The sequence below is a fragment of the Entelurus aequoreus genome, linkage group LG12, assembly GCF_033978785.1.
Source record: "Entelurus aequoreus isolate RoL-2023_Sb linkage group LG12, RoL_Eaeq_v1.1, whole genome shotgun sequence".
In the NCBI taxonomy this organism is placed as follows: domain Eukaryota; kingdom Metazoa; phylum Chordata; class Actinopteri; order Syngnathiformes; family Syngnathidae; genus Entelurus; species Entelurus aequoreus.
In genome coordinates, this window is record NC_084742.1 from 2,786,596 (window position 1) to 2,805,966 (window position 19,371).

Genomic DNA, 19,371 nt, shown 5'->3' on the forward strand with positions numbered 1-19,371 from the left:
ATATATATATATATATATATATATATGTATACATGTATATATATATATATATATATATATATATATATATATATATATATATATATATATATATATATATATATATATATATATATATACATATACACACGTTAGGTCAGGAAAAAATACGGAGGCTATTTCATCACTACAAGCCTGTTTCATCCCTACAGTCCTGTTTCCCTGTGAAACAGGCTTGTAGGGATGAAATAGCCTCCGTGTTTTTTCCGTATATTCCGCTCTACGCCGGTATTGAGCACTGCATAACGGATAAACCACAGTAACCTCGGCTATATATATACATATATATATATATATATATATATATATATATATATATATATATATATATATATATATATATATATATATATATATATACATATATATATACATATACATATACGTGCTCCAAAAACACTATTTAAAGATCCTCTATTTGACAGGATTGTTTTGCTGTTTTTAAGTACCTACTTTTATAAAACACGAGTCAGAGATCCTGTATATGACACAAACACTGCTGTTTTTAAGGATCTACCGCAAAAAAAAAAAAACACCTGTCAAAGATCTTCTATCTGACAAGAGTACTTTGTTGTTTTTAATAACATATTGCAGAAACGCTAGTCAAAGATCCTGTATATGACGGGCGCAATCTGCTGTTTCAATGACCTACTGCAAAAGCGCCAGTCAAAGATCCTGTATCAGACAGGACCACTCTGTTGTTTTTAAGGACCCACAGCAAAAACACTGTTCAAAGATCCTGTATATTAGTTTATTATTAGTTTAGTTTAGTTTATTATTTCTTCGGTCAGTGGTCAACAAAATAAACAAACAGTTTTACATAAACAAACAGTTGTACATTCATAAATTGGAAATGTTGCAGACCGAAAGGGTTTAGGCTGAAGTTGAACATTTATTGCGCCTAACCCTATAAACAATGGCAAATACAAGATGAGCTTCCAAAAAATATGAAATTTCCTTTGCACAACATATTATAAATTCACTTTGTACACAACATAAACACTGTTCAATTATATACACAGTAAAGACATGTGAAATATCCTTGTACACTTGTTAAACCTTTGTACCAATTATATACTATATACAAACAATTATACTTCCATTATTATATACTGTATATCCCACATTTAGTTTTTAATTAACATTGATCATAGTATTAACTACTGTGTTGATTCAAGAGTGATAACTTTTTTCAAGACATTGGTCTTAAAGTGTTTTTTAAATGTGTGAATGGAACTGGAACATTTTAATGTTTTCTTTATATGACAGTATCACTCTGTTGTTTTTAACGACCTACTGCAATAACTCTAGTCAAAGATCCTGTGTATGACAGGACCACGCTGCCGTTTTATTGACCAACTGCAAAATACAAATGAAATATCCAGTATTTGGCAGTTATAGGACTCAACAAAAGACAAGGCAACGTAATGGCAAAGACTACTTCCTGACTTCGGCAACAAACCTGAGACAAACTGAATTGAATTCATAATTGCAAGCGAGACTGATAGTGTCCAACTAAATATTACAATCTCTTCCACCCAGCAACATGTCACTCAATCAAGCATTTTCTATTTTTCCACAATAAAGTATGTCTTATTCGTGCTGATATCGTGTCGGCCAATAGTCAAGGCTGCAATATCAAGACATCGTTAATTTCTAGCTTGTGTGCTATTGTGTGCTTAGCTGTTGTGTAGCCGCTCGCTCCGAGTAGTGTTGACCTTTTGTAAATGACTGAAATAGAAGAGAAGAGCGACCTTGTGTGTTTATTGGAGATGTTCACTTCCTGCTTTGCACAAGTAAACACACTAATAGACCGCTGGTATCTTATATTGGAGATTGTATCGATACTTGTTTCATTTTAATCCGATATCAATATCAGATTGGGGATTAATATATATTTAATTGGTTCTATCCTTGATGTGTGTCCTTTGTAAGCACAATCTAATGGGATGGAATACAAGAGGATAAGTGGAGGTTGTCTCATGTTTTTATGGTTTTATCATGAAGGTCACACTGTTGCCTTTAATGCCTTGAATGGCTAATGCAGACAAGGCAACAGGTTAAGAAATAACACTAATTGCCAAATAGACAGGGAAGGTTAAAATGATTAAACTGAGTGATCATGTTAACCTTTTCTGGAAAAAATATCTGAGGCACAAATTTTTCAAGGATTCGAGGAACTTTATCGAGACACCAGCACACATTCACATGTGGGATGTACCTCAAGTCCCTAATTACTTCAGGAGGACTTATGATCATTTTAATCTACGTTTAAATAGGCTGACCATATTGTGAAATCCTCAAAAGAGGACACATATATGCGTGCCAAGGCCGGGACTAGGTGAAAATTTGCCAATGATACTCGAACTTGCTTTATAAATAATATCTATTTTTAAATAAAGCATTTTTTCTCCTCTGTTGACAGCAGTTTTGACGCTAGGAATTTTCAAAATGGCGTCCCAGGGACCCCATCAAGTCATAAAAATGGGGTCCCACAGTAAATTTTTTTGGGGTGCCACTTTTTTGTAAGCGTTTTGAAAACAAATGACAAATGTTTGTATCTCACATTCTATATTGTGTTTTGGAAAAAGGTTGTCATAAATGTTATTTAATTCATCAGAAAAATATAATATAAAAGAAAGCAAATGTGTATACATATGTAAATGTATCAGTTATAAACATTCATTCACTTTCTTCTTTCCTTCATGGATCTAAAGTAGGGGTCACCAACGCGGTGCCCGCGGGCACCAGGTAGCCCGTAAGGACCAGATGAGTAGCCCGCCGGCCTGTTCTAAAAATAGCTCAAATAGCAGCACTTACCAGTGAGCTGCCTCTATTTTTTTAAATGTTATTTATTTACTAGCAAGCTGGTCTCGCTTTGCCCGACATTTTTAATTCTAAGAGAGACAAAACTCAAATAGAATTTGAAAATCCAAGAAAATATTTTAAAGACTTGGTCTTCACTTGTTTAAATAAATTCATTAATTTTTTTACTTTGCTTCTTATAACTTTCAGAAAGACAATTTTAGAGAAAAAATACAACCTTAAAAATGATTTTAGGATTTTTAAACACATATACCTTTTTACCTTTTAAATTCCTTCCTCATCTTTCCTGACAATTTAAATCAATGTTCAAGTAAAAAAAATTTTTTTATTGTAAAGAATAATAAATACATTTTAATTTAATTCTTCATTTTAGCTTCTGTTTTTTCGACGAAGAATATTTGTGAAATATTTCTTCAAACTTATTATGATTAAAATTCAAAAAAACTATTCTGGCAAATCTAGGAAATCTGTAGAATCAAATTTAAATCTTATTTCAAAGTCTTTTGAATTTATTTTAAAATTTTTGTTCTGGAAAATCTAGAAGAATTAATGATTTGTCTTTGGTCCAATTTGTTATATATTCTAACAAAGTATAGATTGGATTTTAACCTATTTAAAACATGTCATCAAAATTCTAAAATTAATCTTAATCAGGAAAAATTACTAATGATGTTCCATAAATTCTTCTTTTAAGTTTTTCTCTTCCTTTTTTCGGTTGAATTTTGAATTTTAAAGAGTCGAAATTGAAGATAAACTATGTTTCAAAATTTTATCGTCATTTTTTTCGTGTTTTCTACTCTTTTAAACCGTTAAATTAAGTGTAAATATCATTAATTATTAAATAATAACATAGAGTTAAAGGTAAATTGAGCAAATTGGCTATTTCTGGCAATTTATTTAAGTGTGTATCAAACTGGTAGCCCTTCGCATTAATCACTACCCAAGAAGTAGCTCTTGCTTTCAAAAAGGTTGGTGACCCCTGGTCTAGATCATACGTATTGGATACTTTTAGGTGTAAAAATTGCGTAAATTCTGCTCTGCAGTCACTTCTATAACCCATTTTTGAGGCACATAGTCGCGTTAGAGCACAGGTGTCAAACTCAAGGCCCGGGGGGCCAGATGTCGGTCGCCACTTTATTTTATTTGGCCCTCGAAAGCCTGGAAATGATATGTATCTATAAAGTACTGTAACTTTTCTTACTAAATGTATTCTTTCTTTCTATTTTGGGAGAAAGGAACATACATGTACTCCATGTAATGGCAAATTATGTTAACTTAAATATTGTCTAATAATGCAAAAATATATTATCAAACATTCAAACCATTTTTTTAATATAAATAAATACTACTAATAATAATGATTTCAAAGCAAGTTATCCATCAAATTGTGCAAAGTAGCAGTAGATTTCATGGTAAAATTGTGAAATTTACTGTGGTTTTTGCAGCATTTTTCGCTAAATGAAAAAAAAAGTACTTTTTTTTTTACTGTAATAAAACTGCGGTGCCGTTTTGGCATTTACAGTAATACACCGAAAAATCTACAGTTGTTGATTTGCGGTAAAAAAAACACAAAAAAAACTGCCAAAATGTTACTGTAAAATTGCATTTATTTTTTTTACAGTAAAAAAAGTAATGTAAATTTTACAGTAAAATGCTGGAAAAACAAGACTGAGCTGCCTTTTTTTTTTTTTTTTACCATAAAAACAGCAATATTGTTTTCCATTTAAAGTAATATACACTACATTTTGAGGTGAAATTATTGCAATTGACCATATTTTTTTACATTTTAGTTTAAAAAAAATCTACTAATAAAATGCATTAAAAAAAATGATGTAATAATAGTATTCACTGTTTGAAGCGTCCCTCTGGGGCCAAACATAACTGCCATGTGGCCCTCAGTGAAAACGACTGTGACACCTCTGCGCATGCATGGACATTTGGACTTCATGTGTAGGTGTGAAAATACAAAAAAACAAACTATTTGAAAAATCAGACTAATTTAGTGCATGGAAACGTAGTGTCTGTGTGTATAAGTCGTACTTCAGCAGCCAAAAGGAGATTTTGTTACCTGTAACCTGTTTCAAAAGGATTTTATCACAATTTATTTCTCAAATAATACACTATATTGCCAAAACTATTTGGCCACCTGCCTTTACTCACATATGAACTTGAAGTGCCAGCCCGTGGAATTGTCCAAAATGTTTTGGTATCCTGGAGCATTCAAAGTTCCTTTCACTGGAACTACGGGGCCAAGCCCAAAACCCTTAAAACAAGTAAAACACTCCAACATAAAATCTGCTTAGTGAGAAGAATTATCTTATCAGACAGAAAATAAGCAAATATCACCCTTATTTGACATATTTCATCTTACTTAGATTTCAGTTTTTGCAGTGTAGTAATTCAAATAAATGGGGGGGAAACTACTTTATTATTATTTTTCATTTATTAATTAATCAATCCAACAAAATAATACACAATAATACCATATTAGTACAATTCCAATTCCAACTCAGAATAGCAATCAACAGAGCAATTGAGAGGACACACAAACATGACACAAAACAATCCAAAAGTTATGATCCCCTGCCCGGATCATAGTCTAAGTTTTTCGAGTCACTTGTGTTTTCTGTTAGTTTTGGACTTCTTTTGTTCCTGTTTATGCACCTCTGAGTTTGTTACCATGGCTACGTATTAGTTTCACCTGCTTCTTGTGTTCGGGACGCGCACCTGTTTGTAATCAAGAGACATTATTTAATCCTGCCTTTGCCAGTGAGTCGGTCTGGCTTCTTTGTTTGCGTCACGCTACTGTTACGTAAGTTTTGCTTGTCTCCTAGTCCCTGCTAGTGATCTCTAGTCTGTGCTAAGTAGTAGCCTTAGCTTCAGGTGCGATCGGCACCTTGTCCCGTCGGTTAGTTTTGTGTTTTGTACCTCTTTCAGTGTTAATTTACGATTAAATCATGTTCCTACCTGCAAGTCCTGTCCGGAGTCGTCCGTTTGCATCCTGGGAGAACAAACCTCTCAGTAAGCTGCAACCTCGCCGTAACAAAAGTAGTCAAACAAAAATGAATAATATCAACAACAGTATCAATATTAATAAGAATTCCAACATAGCAGTGATTAGAAATGCCTCATTGACATTATCATCAGAATCAGAATACCTTTATTGTCATTGTATGGAAACAACAAACTTGGACAGCAATCCAGCTTTTAAAACAAACCTACATAAAATAGTCTTAAGACAACAACGTTTAAAATTTAAAAACATAATAAAATGTTAAAAAAACATATTGCACAGTAGATCTTTATCAGAAGTAAGCAAGTAATAAAGTGGTGAGTGTTCGGGTAAGTGCAGAGTTTAGGGCAATAGCAGCTCGAGGATAGAAACTGTTTTTCAGTCTATTTGTCCTTGCTTTGATGGTCTTATAACGCCTCCCTGAGGGCAAGAGTTCAAGACAGTGGTGACCTGGGTGGGATGAGTCCTTGAGGATGCTGTTTGCTCTTCTGTTGCAGTGTCTCTTATGCAGGTCCTCTAGAGATGTAAGAGGACAAGCAGTGATCTTCTGGGCCGTGTTTATGACCCCCTGTAATCTCATCATCACAGCCATTTATAAAAAAAAAATACTTGAGACAAAACAATTCTACAGTGTTATTTAGCATGAGAAAGTTCATTCATTAAAGGCCTACTGAAAGCCACTACTAGCGACCACGCAGTCTGATAGTTTATATATCAATGATGAAATCTTAACATTGCAACACATACCAATACACATGCCAACACATGCCAAAACTTATAAAGTGTGATTTTAAATTTCCCGCTAATCTTCCGGTTGAAAACGTCTATGTATGATGACGTATGCGAGTGACGTCAATCGTTGAACCGGAAGTATTGGTACCCCATTGAATCCAATACAAAAAAGCTCTGTTTTCATCTCAAAATTCCACAGTATTCTGGACATCTGTGTTGGTGAATCTTTTGCAATTTGTTTAATGAACAATTGAGACTGCAAAGAAGAAAGTTGTAGGTGGGATCGGTGTATTAGCGGCTGGCTGCAGCAACACAACCAGGAGGACTTTGACTTGGATAGCAGACGCGCTAGCCGACGCTAGCCGCCGACCGCACGGATGATCGGGTGAAGTCCTTCGTCCTTCTGTCGATCGCTGGAACGCAGGTGAGCACGGGTGTTGATGAGCAGATGAGGGCTGGCTGGCGTAGGTGGAGCGCTAATGTTTTTATCATAGCTCTGTGAGGTCCCGTTGCTAAGTTAGCTTCAATAGCGTCATTAGCAACAGCCTTGCTAAGCTTCGCCAAGCTGGGAATTATTAACCGTGTATTTACATGTTCATGGTTTAATAGTATTGTTGATCTTCTGTCTATCCTTCCAGTCAGGCATTTATTTCTTTTGTTTCTATCTGCATTTGAGCCCGATGCTATCACGTTAGCTCAGTAGCTAAAGAGCTTCGCCGATGTATTGTCGTGGAGATAAAAGTCACTGTGAATGTCCATTTCGCGTTCTCGACTCTCATTTTCAAGAGGATATAGTATCCCAGGTGGTTTAAAATACAAATCCGTGATCCACAATAGAAAAAGGAGAAAGTGTGGAATCCAATGAGCCAGCTTGTACCTAAGTTACGGTCAGAGCGAAAAAAGATATGTCCTACACTGCACTCTAGTCCTTCACTCTCACTTTCCTCATCCACGAATCTTTCATCCTCGCTCAAATTAATGGGGTAATCGTCGCTTTCTCGGTCCGAATCTCTCTCGCTGCTGGTGTAAACAATGGGAAAATGTGAGGAGTCCTTCCTCCGGTGATGTCACGCTACTTCCGGTACAGGCAAGGCTTTTTTTTTATCAGCGACCAAAAGTTGCGACCTTTATCGTCGTCGTTCTCCACTAAATCCTTTCAGCAAAAATATGGCAATATCGCGAAATGATCAAGTATGACACATAGAATGGATCTGCTATCCCCGTTAGTAGGGCTCTGAATCTTTGGGTGTCCCATGATTCGATTCAATATCGATTCCTGGGGTCACGATTCAATTCAAAATGGATTTTCTTTCAATTCAACACGATTCTCGATTCAAAAACGATTTTTTTCCCGATTCAAAAGGATTCTCTATTCATTCAATACATAGGATTTCAGTAGCATCTACCCCAGTCTGCTGACATGCAAGCAGAGTAGTAGATTTTTGTAAAAAGCTTTCATAAAAAAGATGCGTCCTGCACTGCACTCTAGTCCTTCACTCTCACTTTCCTCATCCACGAATCTTTCATACTCACTCAAATTAATGGGGTAATCGTCGCTTTCTCGGTCCGAATCTCTCTCGCTGCATTGTAAACAATGGGGAAATGTGAGGAGTCCTTCCTCCGGTGATGTCACGCTACTTCCGGTACAGGCAAGGCTTTTTTTTTATCAGCGACCAAAAGTTGCGACCTTTATTGTCGTTGTTCTCCACTAAATCCTTTCAGCAAAAATATGGCAATATCGCGAAATGACCAAGTATGACACATAGAATGGATCTGCTATCCCTGTTTAAATTAAAAAAAGTCATTTCAGTAGGCCTTTAAAAAGCAATTGTCTCCATCCTTTTGACTACCACTGTAATAGGTGTGTTTGTGTGCATCTCTCGGGTCAACATTGATTTCCTACTATCGGTAACCACGGCAACGGCCAGCATCCTATAGACTCCCGTACTGTACACACACACACAATAGAAAGGTAGAAATCCCATTTCCGTGGGTACAATGGGTAAAAAAAAAAAAAAGGGAGAATGATTCAGTCATTCACAGACGAGAGACAGCGAGGCGGCTTCCTTCGCCCAGGGGCAGACTTCCACGGCCAGAAACGGAGAGAGCGTAAAAAAAAAAAAGGTTTGTAGTCAGGGGGAGACAAAAGAGAGCAAACATAAATCTGTGTTAGTGAGGCGCTGGGGGAGCTGGAGTCTGCACTGGCTCTTTATCTGTGTGACCAGACGCTTACGTCAAACTACTACTTTTTCATTTAGTGCTCCTCGCTACACCAGGGTAGCGGAGAAGGCCTGAGGGCTCTGCGTGGTTTTTGACAGGCATCTATCTGCGTATGAATATTTCATCAACTAAGTGTAATTTAGCTCTCTATGCGCCGCGTGAGGTTGTTGCCACGGCAACTGCTGTGGGTATGAAAAGGCAGGTCAACATATACAGCATGGAAGCATCTATCGCTCCTCTGTACGTATGATATATGCTTTATGGAGCTGGACTAGATCAGTGGTCCCCAAACACCGGTACCGGTCCACGGACCGATTGGTACCGGGCCGCACAAGAATTAATTTTTTTTTTTTTTTTAATGAAATCAACATAAAAAACACAATATATACATTCTATATCAATATAGATCAATACAGCCTGCAGGGATACAGTCCGTAAGCACACATGATTGTATTTATTTATGTAAAAAAAAAAAAAAAATTTTTTAAAACTGTGACTTATAGTCCGAAAAATACGGTATATTTGTATATACTGTATGTATATATGTGTATAACGAAGGTCCTGAATAGTCGTGAGTTCAATCCCGGCCTCGGGATCTTTCTGTGTGGAGTTTGCATGTTCTCCCCGTGACTGCGTGGGTTCCCTCCGGGTACTCCGGCTTCCTCCCACCTCCAAAGGCATGCACCTGGGGATAGGCCCCTCCCACCTCCAAAGGCATGCACCTGGGGATAGGCCCCTCCCACCTCCAAAGACATGCACCTGGGGATAGGTTGATTGGCAACACTAAATTGGCCCTAGTGTGTGAATGTTGTCTGTCTATCTGTGTTGGCCCTGCGATGAGGTGGCGACTTGTCCAGGGTGTACCCCGCCTTCCGCCCAATTGTAGCTGAGATAGGCTCCAGCGCCCCCCGCGACCCCGAAGGGAATAAGCGGTAGAAAATGGATGGGGATGGATATATGTGTATAAATGTATATACATGTGTATGTGTATATATACAGTATGTATATATACAGTATGTATATATGTATTTACCAATATGTATTTGTAGATGTATATATATCTATGTATGTGTATATATGTATATACTGTATGTGTATACCGTATTTTTCGGATTATAAATTGCTCCGGAGTATACGTCGCACCGGCTGAAAATGCATAACAAAGAAGGAAAAAACATATATAAGTCGCACTGGAGTATAAGTCACATTTTTGGGGGAAATGTATTTGATAAAATCCAACACCAAGAATATACATTTGAAAGGCGATTTAAAATAAATAAAGAATAGTGAACAACAGGCTGAATAAATGTACGTTATATGAGGCATAAATAACCAACTGGTATGTTAACGTAACATATTATGGTAAGAGTCATTCAAATAACTATAACATATAGAACATGCTATACGTTTACCAAACAATCTGTCACTCCTAATCGCTAAATCCCATGAAATCTTATACGTCTAGTCTCTTACGTGAATGACATAAATAATATTATTTAATACTTTACGGTAATGTATTAATAATTTCACACATAAGTCGCTCCTGTGTATAAGGCCAAACTATGAAAAAACTGTGACGTCACATGTAAATGTCCTTATTTTTGAAGGAAAAGCACTGTACTTTTCAATGAAGATAACTTTAAACTAGTCTTAACTTGAAAGAAATACACTCTATACATTGCTAATGTGGTAAATGACTATTCTAGCTGCAAATGTCTGCTTTTTGGTGCAATATCTACATAGGTGTATAGAGGCCCATTTCCAGCAACTATCACTCCAGTGTTCTAATGGTACAATGTGTTTGCTCATTGGCTCAGAAGGCTAATTGATGATTAGAAAACCCTTGTGCAATCATGTTCACACATCTGAAAACACTTTAGCTCGTTACAGAAGCTACAAAACTGACCTTCCTTTGAGCAGATTGAGTTTCTGGAGCATCACATTTGCGGGGTCAATTAAACGCTCAAAATGGCCAGAAAAAGAGAACTTTCATCTGAAACTCGACAGTCTATTCTTGTTCTTAGAAATGAAGGCTATGCCACAAAATTGTTTGGGTGACCCCAAACTTTTGAACGATAGTGTACATATATATATATATATATATATATATATATATATATATATCTATATATATATATATATATATAGATATATATATATATATATATATAGATATCTATATATATATATATATATATAGATATATATATGTATATATATATATGTATATATATATATATATATATAGATATGTATATATATATATATATATATATATACTGTATATATATATACATATACTGTATATATATACATATGCATAATCCATTTTTGTCCCCGCAGGAGAGATGAGGAATGATCTGTACGTCACACTGGAGAAAGGAGAGTTTGAAAAGGGTGGGAAGAGTGTTGCACGGAATGTGGAGATCACCATCTACGTGCTGGATATTGATGGACAAATCCTTAAGGTATGGACACCTATCATTTTCAAAAGCCCTGCGGAATACACGGCGGTCGTCTATGAGCACGTATTTCAACGTCAAAACCTGTTTCAGTCCTTGCATCAATCAGTTTGTCCCTTAAATGTGTCTTGTTTTAGTTTTAAGTACGTCTGACCCAGAGGAGTGCGAGCCCCACCTCCAGGGTGTTGCTCATCTCGGGCGCTTCTGCTTCTGTGGTTTTTCCACGTCAGGGAGCTGAAAATAGCCCCCTTTTTTCAAGCTGCGTTGCACTCAATTAAACTGTTTTTTTTTTTTTATGTTCTGTGCCCTCCAGAGCCACATGGCCGCCGGCTCCGGCGAACCCGGCGCGGACGATTACCACTCGCTGGTGCTGTACCACAACAACAGCCCTCGCTGGGCGGAGCAGATCAAGCTGCCCATCCCCGTCGACATGTTCCGGGGCTCGCACGTGCGCTTCGAGTTCCGACATTGCTCAAGTAAGCAGTGGGTTTGCATGAATGTTGGCCTCATCCCTGTGAGAATCCTGCCTGCGACTGACGCATCAAGGAGCGGGGGTGGGCTAATTTGTCTCGGACTGGCTGCGGTGTGCGCAAGCAACCACCGGGTGGCATCTGTGAGCAGATAATAGTAATAATAATAATAATTGATTTTATTTGTAAAAAAGCACTTTACATTGAGTAAACAACCTCAACCTGTATTAAAAAAATAAAGATTTAAAAAAATAAAAAAATAAATAAAAACTAGAACAGCCAAATAGCTAGAACTAGTATGCATATATCTACAAAAAAAAAGGCTGTTTTTTTTTTTTAAAAGAAGGGTTTTTAAGCCTTTTTTAAAAGCATTCGCAGTCTGTGGTGCCCTCAGGTGGTCAGGGAGAGCGTTCCACAGACTGGGAGCGGCAGAGCATTGTTCGTAGCTTTGTCCTCGGAGGTTGGAGGAGGTTAGCCTGTCCGGAGCGGAGGTGTCGTGTGGAGGGTTTGGGGGTTTGGGAGATAATACTGTATCATCACTTTCGCTTTCGGACTTATCAGGTCGACACATGGAGGAACCGCCATTCTTCACTCACGCTTTAAGTGAGGGATGAGGCAACAACTAATCCAGACTTACTTTCTTTCTTTCTTTCTTTAGTTTATTTGGAACATGAACACACTTACAGCATAAAACATCACACAATTTCGTATCATTTCACTTTACATCATGTAGGAAAAGGAGTAGGAAGAAGCAAAGCTTATTTAATCCTAGCCCTGTCCCACTTTGGAGCGTTTACAAATATATACATTCACTTACTGACTTTTTTTTTTATAGTAAAATGACATCCGTGAATGAGTAATACAACAGTTTTGTAATATATAATTAAGTCAGTCATTATTAACATACAGAGATGAAGAATATCTGATTTTCAATAAGGTTGAAAGTATTTCTCATAATTCTTTGTAAGCACAATTAATTTGAACAACCTCTTAAAGACCTACTGAAAGCCACTACTAGCGACCACGCAGTCTGATAGTTTATATATCAATGATGAAATCTTAACATTGCAACACATGCCAATACGGCCGGGTTAACTTATAAAGTGACATTTTAAAATTCCCGCCACACTTCCGGTTGAAAATCTCCTTTGGATATGATTTATGCGCGTGACGTCATAAAATGCACGGAAGTGTTTGGGCCCTATTGGACACAATACACAAAGCTCTGTTTTCTTCGACATAATTCCACAGTATTGTGGACATCTGTGTTGGTGAATCTTTTGCAATTTGTTTAATGAACAATGGAGGCTGCAAAGAAGAACGTTGTAGGTGGGATCGATCGGTGTCTTAGCGGCTAAGTACAATACTTACAGCAACACAACAAGGACTACTTACCCTGATAGCCGATGCTAGCCGCCAAACCCACGGATGAAGTCCTTCGTCGCGCCGTCGATCGCTGGAACGCAGGTGAGCACGGCTGTTGATGGGAAGATGAGGGCTGGCTGGCGTAGGTGGAGCGCTAATGTTTTATCATAGTTCTGTGAGGTCCGGTTGCTAAGTTGCTAAGTTAGCCTTAGCGTCGTTAGCAACAGCATTGTTAAGCTTTGCCAGGCTGAGATCTATTAACCGTGCAGTTACATGTCCATGGTTTAATAGTATTGTTGATCTTCTGTCTATCCTTCCAGTCAGGCATTTATTTATTTTGTTTCTATCTGCATTTGAGACAGATGCTATCATGTTAGCTCATGCTAAAGAGCTTCGTCGATGTATTGTCGTGGAGATAAAAGTCACTGAATGTCCATTTCGCGTTCTCGACTCTCATTTTCAAGAGGATATAGTATCCGAGGTGGTTTAAAATACAAATCCGTGATCCACAATAGAAAAAGGAGAGAGTGTGGAATCCAATGAGCCAGCTTGTACCTAAGTTACGGTCAGAGCGAAAAAAAATATGTATTTCACTGCGTTCTAGTCCGTCACTCTAACGTTCCTCATCCACGAATCTTTCATCCTCGCTCAAATTAATGGGGTAATCGTCGCTTTCTCGGTCCGAATAGCTCTAGCTGCGTTGAAAACAATAGGAAAATATGAGGGAGTGAACAACTGACAACGTCACGCTACTTCCGGTAGGGGCAAGGTTTTTTTTTTTATCAGAGACCAAAAGTTGTGAACTTTATCGTCGTTGTTCTCTACTAAATCCTTTCAGCAAAAATACGGCAATATCGCAAAATGATCAAGTATGACACATAGAATGGATCTGCTATCCCCGTTTAAATGAAAAGAATTAATTTCAGTAGGCCTTTAAAATGTCACTTTATAAGTTAACCCGGCCGTATTGGCATGTGTTGCAATGTTAAAGGCCTACTGAAATGATTTTTTTTTATTTAAACGGGAATAGCAGATCCATTCTATGTGTCATACTTGATCATTTCGCGATATTGCCATATTTTTGCTGAAAGGATTTAATAGAGAAAATCGACGATAAAGTTCGCAACTTTTGCTCGCTGATAAAAAAAAGCCTTGCCTGTAGCGGAAGTAGCGTGACGTCACAGGAGCTAGTATTCCTCACAATTCCCCGTTGTTTACAATGGAGCGAGAGAGATTCGGACCGAGAAAGTGACGATTACCCCATTAATTTGAGCGAGGATGAAAGATTCGTAGATGAGGAACGTTACAGTGAAGGACTAGAGAGGCAGTGCAGGACGTATCTTTTTTCGCTCTGACCGTAACTTAGGTACAAGCTGGCTCATTGGATTCCACACTCTCCTTTTTCTATTGTGGATCACAGATTTGTATTTTAAACCACCTGGGATACTATATCCTCTTGAAAATGAGAGTCGAGAACGCGAAATGGACATTCAGTGCCTTTTATCTCCACGACAATACATCGGCGAAATGCTTTAGCTACGAGCTAACGTGATAGCATCGTGCTTTAACTGCATATAGAAACAAAAAAATAAACCTCTGACTGGAAGGATAGATAGAAAATCAACAATACTATTAAACCGTGGACATGTAAATACACGGTTAATGCTTTCCAGGCTGGCGAAGGTTAACAATGCTGTGCTAACGACGCCATTGAAGCTAACTTAGCAACTTAGCAACGGGACCTCACAGAGCTATGCTAAAAACATTAGCTCTCCACCTACGCCAGCCAGCCCTCATCTACTCATCAACACCCGTGCTCACCTGCGTTCCAGCGATCGGCAGAAGGACGAAGGACTTCACCCGATGCGTTTGGCGGCCCGGAGACGTAGTAAGTCAAGGTGAGGTCGGCGGCTAGCGCGGCTAGCGCGGCTAGCGCGGCTAGCGCGGCTAGCGCTCCAACAAAGTCCTCCTGGTTGTGTTGCTGTAGTCCGCTGCTAATACACCGATCCCACCTACAACTGTCTTCTTTGCAGCCTTCATTGTTCATTAAACAAATTGCAAAAGATGTCCAGAATACTGTGGAATTATGAAATGAAAACAGAGCTTTTTGTATAGGATTCTACGGGTACCATAACTTCCGTTACTCTGACTTTGTCACGCGCATACGTCATCATACCGCGACGTTTCAGCCGGATATTTCCCGGGAAGTTTTAAAAGTCACTTTATAAGTTAACCCGGCCGTATTGGCATGTGTTGCAATGTTAAGATTTCATCATTGATATATAAACTATCAGACTGCGTGGTCGCTAGTAGTGGCTTTCAGTAGGCCTTTATATCAATGTAACGGAAGAAATGTTACTACCCATCTCTGCTGAGGACAAATATGAATATTCCCCCCTCCTCATTCGTGCGTGGCCCCCGGGAGAACGCACTGAGCGTAGCCACACTTAATGGCATTTTTTTACCTGCTAATGAGACGGAATATTAATTTTTTTCTCATGCGCATTCTGTACATTTGGCTGCGCGCGGCCTTATTACCGCTGGCGCCGCTCGCACCGACACCCAAGGGCGTCTCATTAGGAGCCCGACTCGGACCTGCGGTGACACCAAACTGCCAGAAAGGCTGGACCGAACCCGCCTTTGGAGTATTGATAACTTAAATTAGCTTGGTAAGAAAAAAAAGAAGGAGAACATTTGCGTCCTTTGTGTGTACCCGTGGTGCGATAATGCTTGTAAATGTATTCCGCAAGGTTATTTCACCCCTGTTTGTTTTGGCATGCAGCGAAGGAGAAGGGGGAGAAGAAGCTGTTCGGCTACTCCTTTGTCCCGCTGATGCAAGAGGACGGGAGGACTCTGCCAGATGGCACCCACGAGCTCATTATCCACAAGGTACCGCGACCCGCTCCACGTCGAGAAAAAAAAAACGCATCAGGAGTTGTATTTTGTGTCCTGAAGTACAAAATAGCAGCCTCTTAAACAAGCTATTTGTGTCCCGCCACTGTGTGATTATGTGATTCACTCCTGTGCGCCCCATGTTGTCCTCGCTGTGGGCTGTCATCAAGCCGTGTACTTGACGCTTTAAGCCATGTTCGGTGTAATTCCCCATATTTCATTTTGAGAAGCTCCGTCCAACGGTGTGTGTGTGTGTGTGTGTGTGTGTGTGTGTGTGTGTGTGTGTGTACTACACTGCAAAAACTGAAATCTAAGTAAGATGATATTTCTCAAATAAGGGTGATATTTGCTTATTTTCTGTCTGATAAGATAATTCTTCTCACTAAGCAGATTTTATGTTAGAGTGTTTTACTTGTTTTAAGCGTTTTGGTCCTAAACATACTTGCCAACCTTGAGACCTCCAATATCGGGAGGTGGGGGTAGGGGGTGGGGGGTAGGGGGGGCTTGGTCGGGGTTGGGGGCGTGGTTATTTACAGCTAGAATTCACCAACTCGAGTATTTCATATATATTTCATATATATATATATATATATATATATATATATATATATATATATATATATATATATATATATATATATATATATATATATGAAATACTTGACTTTCAGTGAATTCTAGCTATATATATATATATATACATATATATATATATATATATATATGAAATACTTGACTTTCAGTGAATTCTAGCTATATATATATATATATATATATATATATATATATATATATATATATATATATATACAGTATATATATATATATATATATATATGAAATACTTGACTTTCAGTGAATTCTAGCTATATATATATATATATATATATATATATATATATATATATATATATATATATATATATATATATATATATATATATATATATGAAATACTTGACTTTCAGTGAATTCTAGCTATATATATATATATATATATATATATATATTGGGGCGTGGCCAAGAGCGTGGTCAAGAGGAGAGTATATTTACAGCTAGAATTCACCAAATCAAGTATTTCACATATATATATATATATATATATATATATATATATATATATATATATATATATATATATATATATATGTGTATGAAATACTTGACTTTCAGTGAATTCTAGCTATATATATATTTTATTTTAATTTTATTATACATATAAATAAAAGACATACTTGAATTTCAGTATTCTGCAGGCTATCCGGTAGGTGGCAGTATTGTCCTGTATAAGAGTGTCACAACATTGCTGTTTATGGCAGACGAACTGCTTTACGGTAGACTAAACGTGACTGCTGTTGTTGTGTGTTGTTACCGCGCTGGGAGGACGTTAATGAAACTGCCTAACAATAAACCCACATAAGAAACCAAGAACTCTCTCTGCTTGTTGTGCACTCTACTCTCTAAAAGCCGTAGATGTTATGACGTCATTTTGCAAATAATAATTAACTTATAATTTCATGGCTGCAACACGTGCCAAAGTAGTTGGGAACGGGCATGTTCACCACTGTGTTACATGGCCTTTCCTTTTAACAACACTCAGTAAAGGTTTGGGAACTGAGGAGACACATTTTTGAAGCTTCTCAGGTGGAATTCTTTCCCATTCTTGCTTGATGTACAGCTTAAGTTGTTCAACAGTCCAACTGTAGTTACTGACAGTGGGTTTCTGAAGTGTTCCTGAGCCCATGTGGTGATATCCTTTACATACTGATGTGGCTTGTTGATGCAGTACAAGCTGAGGGATGGAAGGTCACGGGCTTAGCTGCTTATGTGCAGTGATTTCTCCAGATTCTCTGAACCCTTTGATGATATTACGGAGCGTAGATGGTGAAATCCCTAAATTCCTTGCAATAGCTGCTTGAGAAAGGTTTTTCTTAAACCGTTCAACAATTTGCTCAGGCATTTGTTGACAAAGTGGTGACCCTCGCCCCATCCTTGTTTGTGAATGACTGAGCATTTCATGGAAGCTGCTTTTATACCCAATCATGGCACCCACCTGTTCCCAATTATCCTGTTCACCTGTGGGATGTTCCAAATAAGTGTTTGATGAGCATTCCTCAACTTTATCAGTATTTATTGCCACCTTTCCCAACTTCTTTGTCACGTGTTGCTGCCATCAAATTCTAAAGTTAATGGTTATTTGCACAAAAAAAAGTTTGAACATCAAATATGTTGTCTTTGTAGCATATTCCAGTGTTTTTCAACCACTGTGCCGCGGCACACTAGTGCACCGTGAGATATTGTCTGGTGTGCCGTGGAAGATTATGTCATTTCACCTAATTGGGTTAAAAAAATATTTTTTTGCAAACCAGTAATTATAGTCTGCAAATGATGTGTTGTTGTTGACAGATTGCTGGACGACAGCAAAGACTTACAGCGTGTGGAGCCGCAGACGGCGTCCACAAAGTACATCCGTACATGACATGACAATGAACATCAAAATAGGAGCGCAAGACAAGAACAAAAAACACCAAAAAACTCCAAAGAAGTCACGGCGTGATGTGACAGATGGTGACAGTACACCTACTTTGAGACAAGAGCTATAGTGAAGCATGGTTGGTTATGGTTTGAATATCCAACAATTGTGAGAATAACTTTTTATTGTCAATATTGGCTGCTGAGTTGAATTTTTTTATGTTTTCTGCTCGTGGTTTGCCTCGAAATTTTTCAAATGAAAAAAATGTGCCTTGGCTCAGAAAAGGTTGAAAAACACTGTCATATTCAACTGAATATGGCTTGAAAAGGATTTGCAAATCATTGTATTCCGTTTATATTTACATCTAACTAGGGATGATACTCGAAACCGGTTTTCCCGGTTGTTTGATAAGAAAAGAACCGAGTCCTCGGACTCGAATCCCTTTTTGAGAACCGGTACCCGTTATCGAGACCACTATAGTAAAGGAAAAGAGTTGATTCTTTATTCGAATCCCGTCCCGACCAGAAATGCTCCGTGGGACATCACAAGAAATGACGTCACGTAGCTCAGTCATTAGGCGCAGATAGGGAAAGCAGGAAAAAAATGGACGGGAAAAAGCGCTCCAAGGTGTAATAAAGTTCAAAACAAAAGCTATCGTCCATCGAATAACTTTACTGAGAGATTTGAGCAGACTACAAACACATGACCAACACTTTTACGACCAACCGGAAACATAGCAACCAGGCTAGCAACGCACCTCCTTTACGGCAGCTGTCGCAACGTTCTTAAAACAACCGCAGCACATACATATATATACAACACTGCAGCACATACATATATATACAACACTGCAGCACATACATATATATACAACACTGC

At 37.9% G+C, this 19,371-nt stretch overlaps 1 protein-coding gene across 9 annotated transcripts in view; it reads left to right on the forward strand.

Annotated features, from left to right (window-relative positions):
• Window positions 1–19,371, forward strand: part of dock4b (dedicator of cytokinesis 4b) — a 313,423-nt gene that overhangs the window by 167,736 nt on the left and 126,316 nt on the right. For all 9 annotated transcript variants that reach the window (XM_062064466.1, XM_062064465.1, XM_062064473.1 and 6 more), the window contains 3 exons: window positions 11,174–11,298; window positions 11,606–11,768; window positions 15,910–16,016. In XM_062064466.1, coding sequence (XP_061920450.1) covers window positions 11,174–11,298; window positions 11,606–11,768; window positions 15,910–16,016 — 395 coding nt within the window. The remainder of the gene's footprint in view (window positions 1–11,173; window positions 11,299–11,605; window positions 11,769–15,909; window positions 16,017–19,371) is intronic.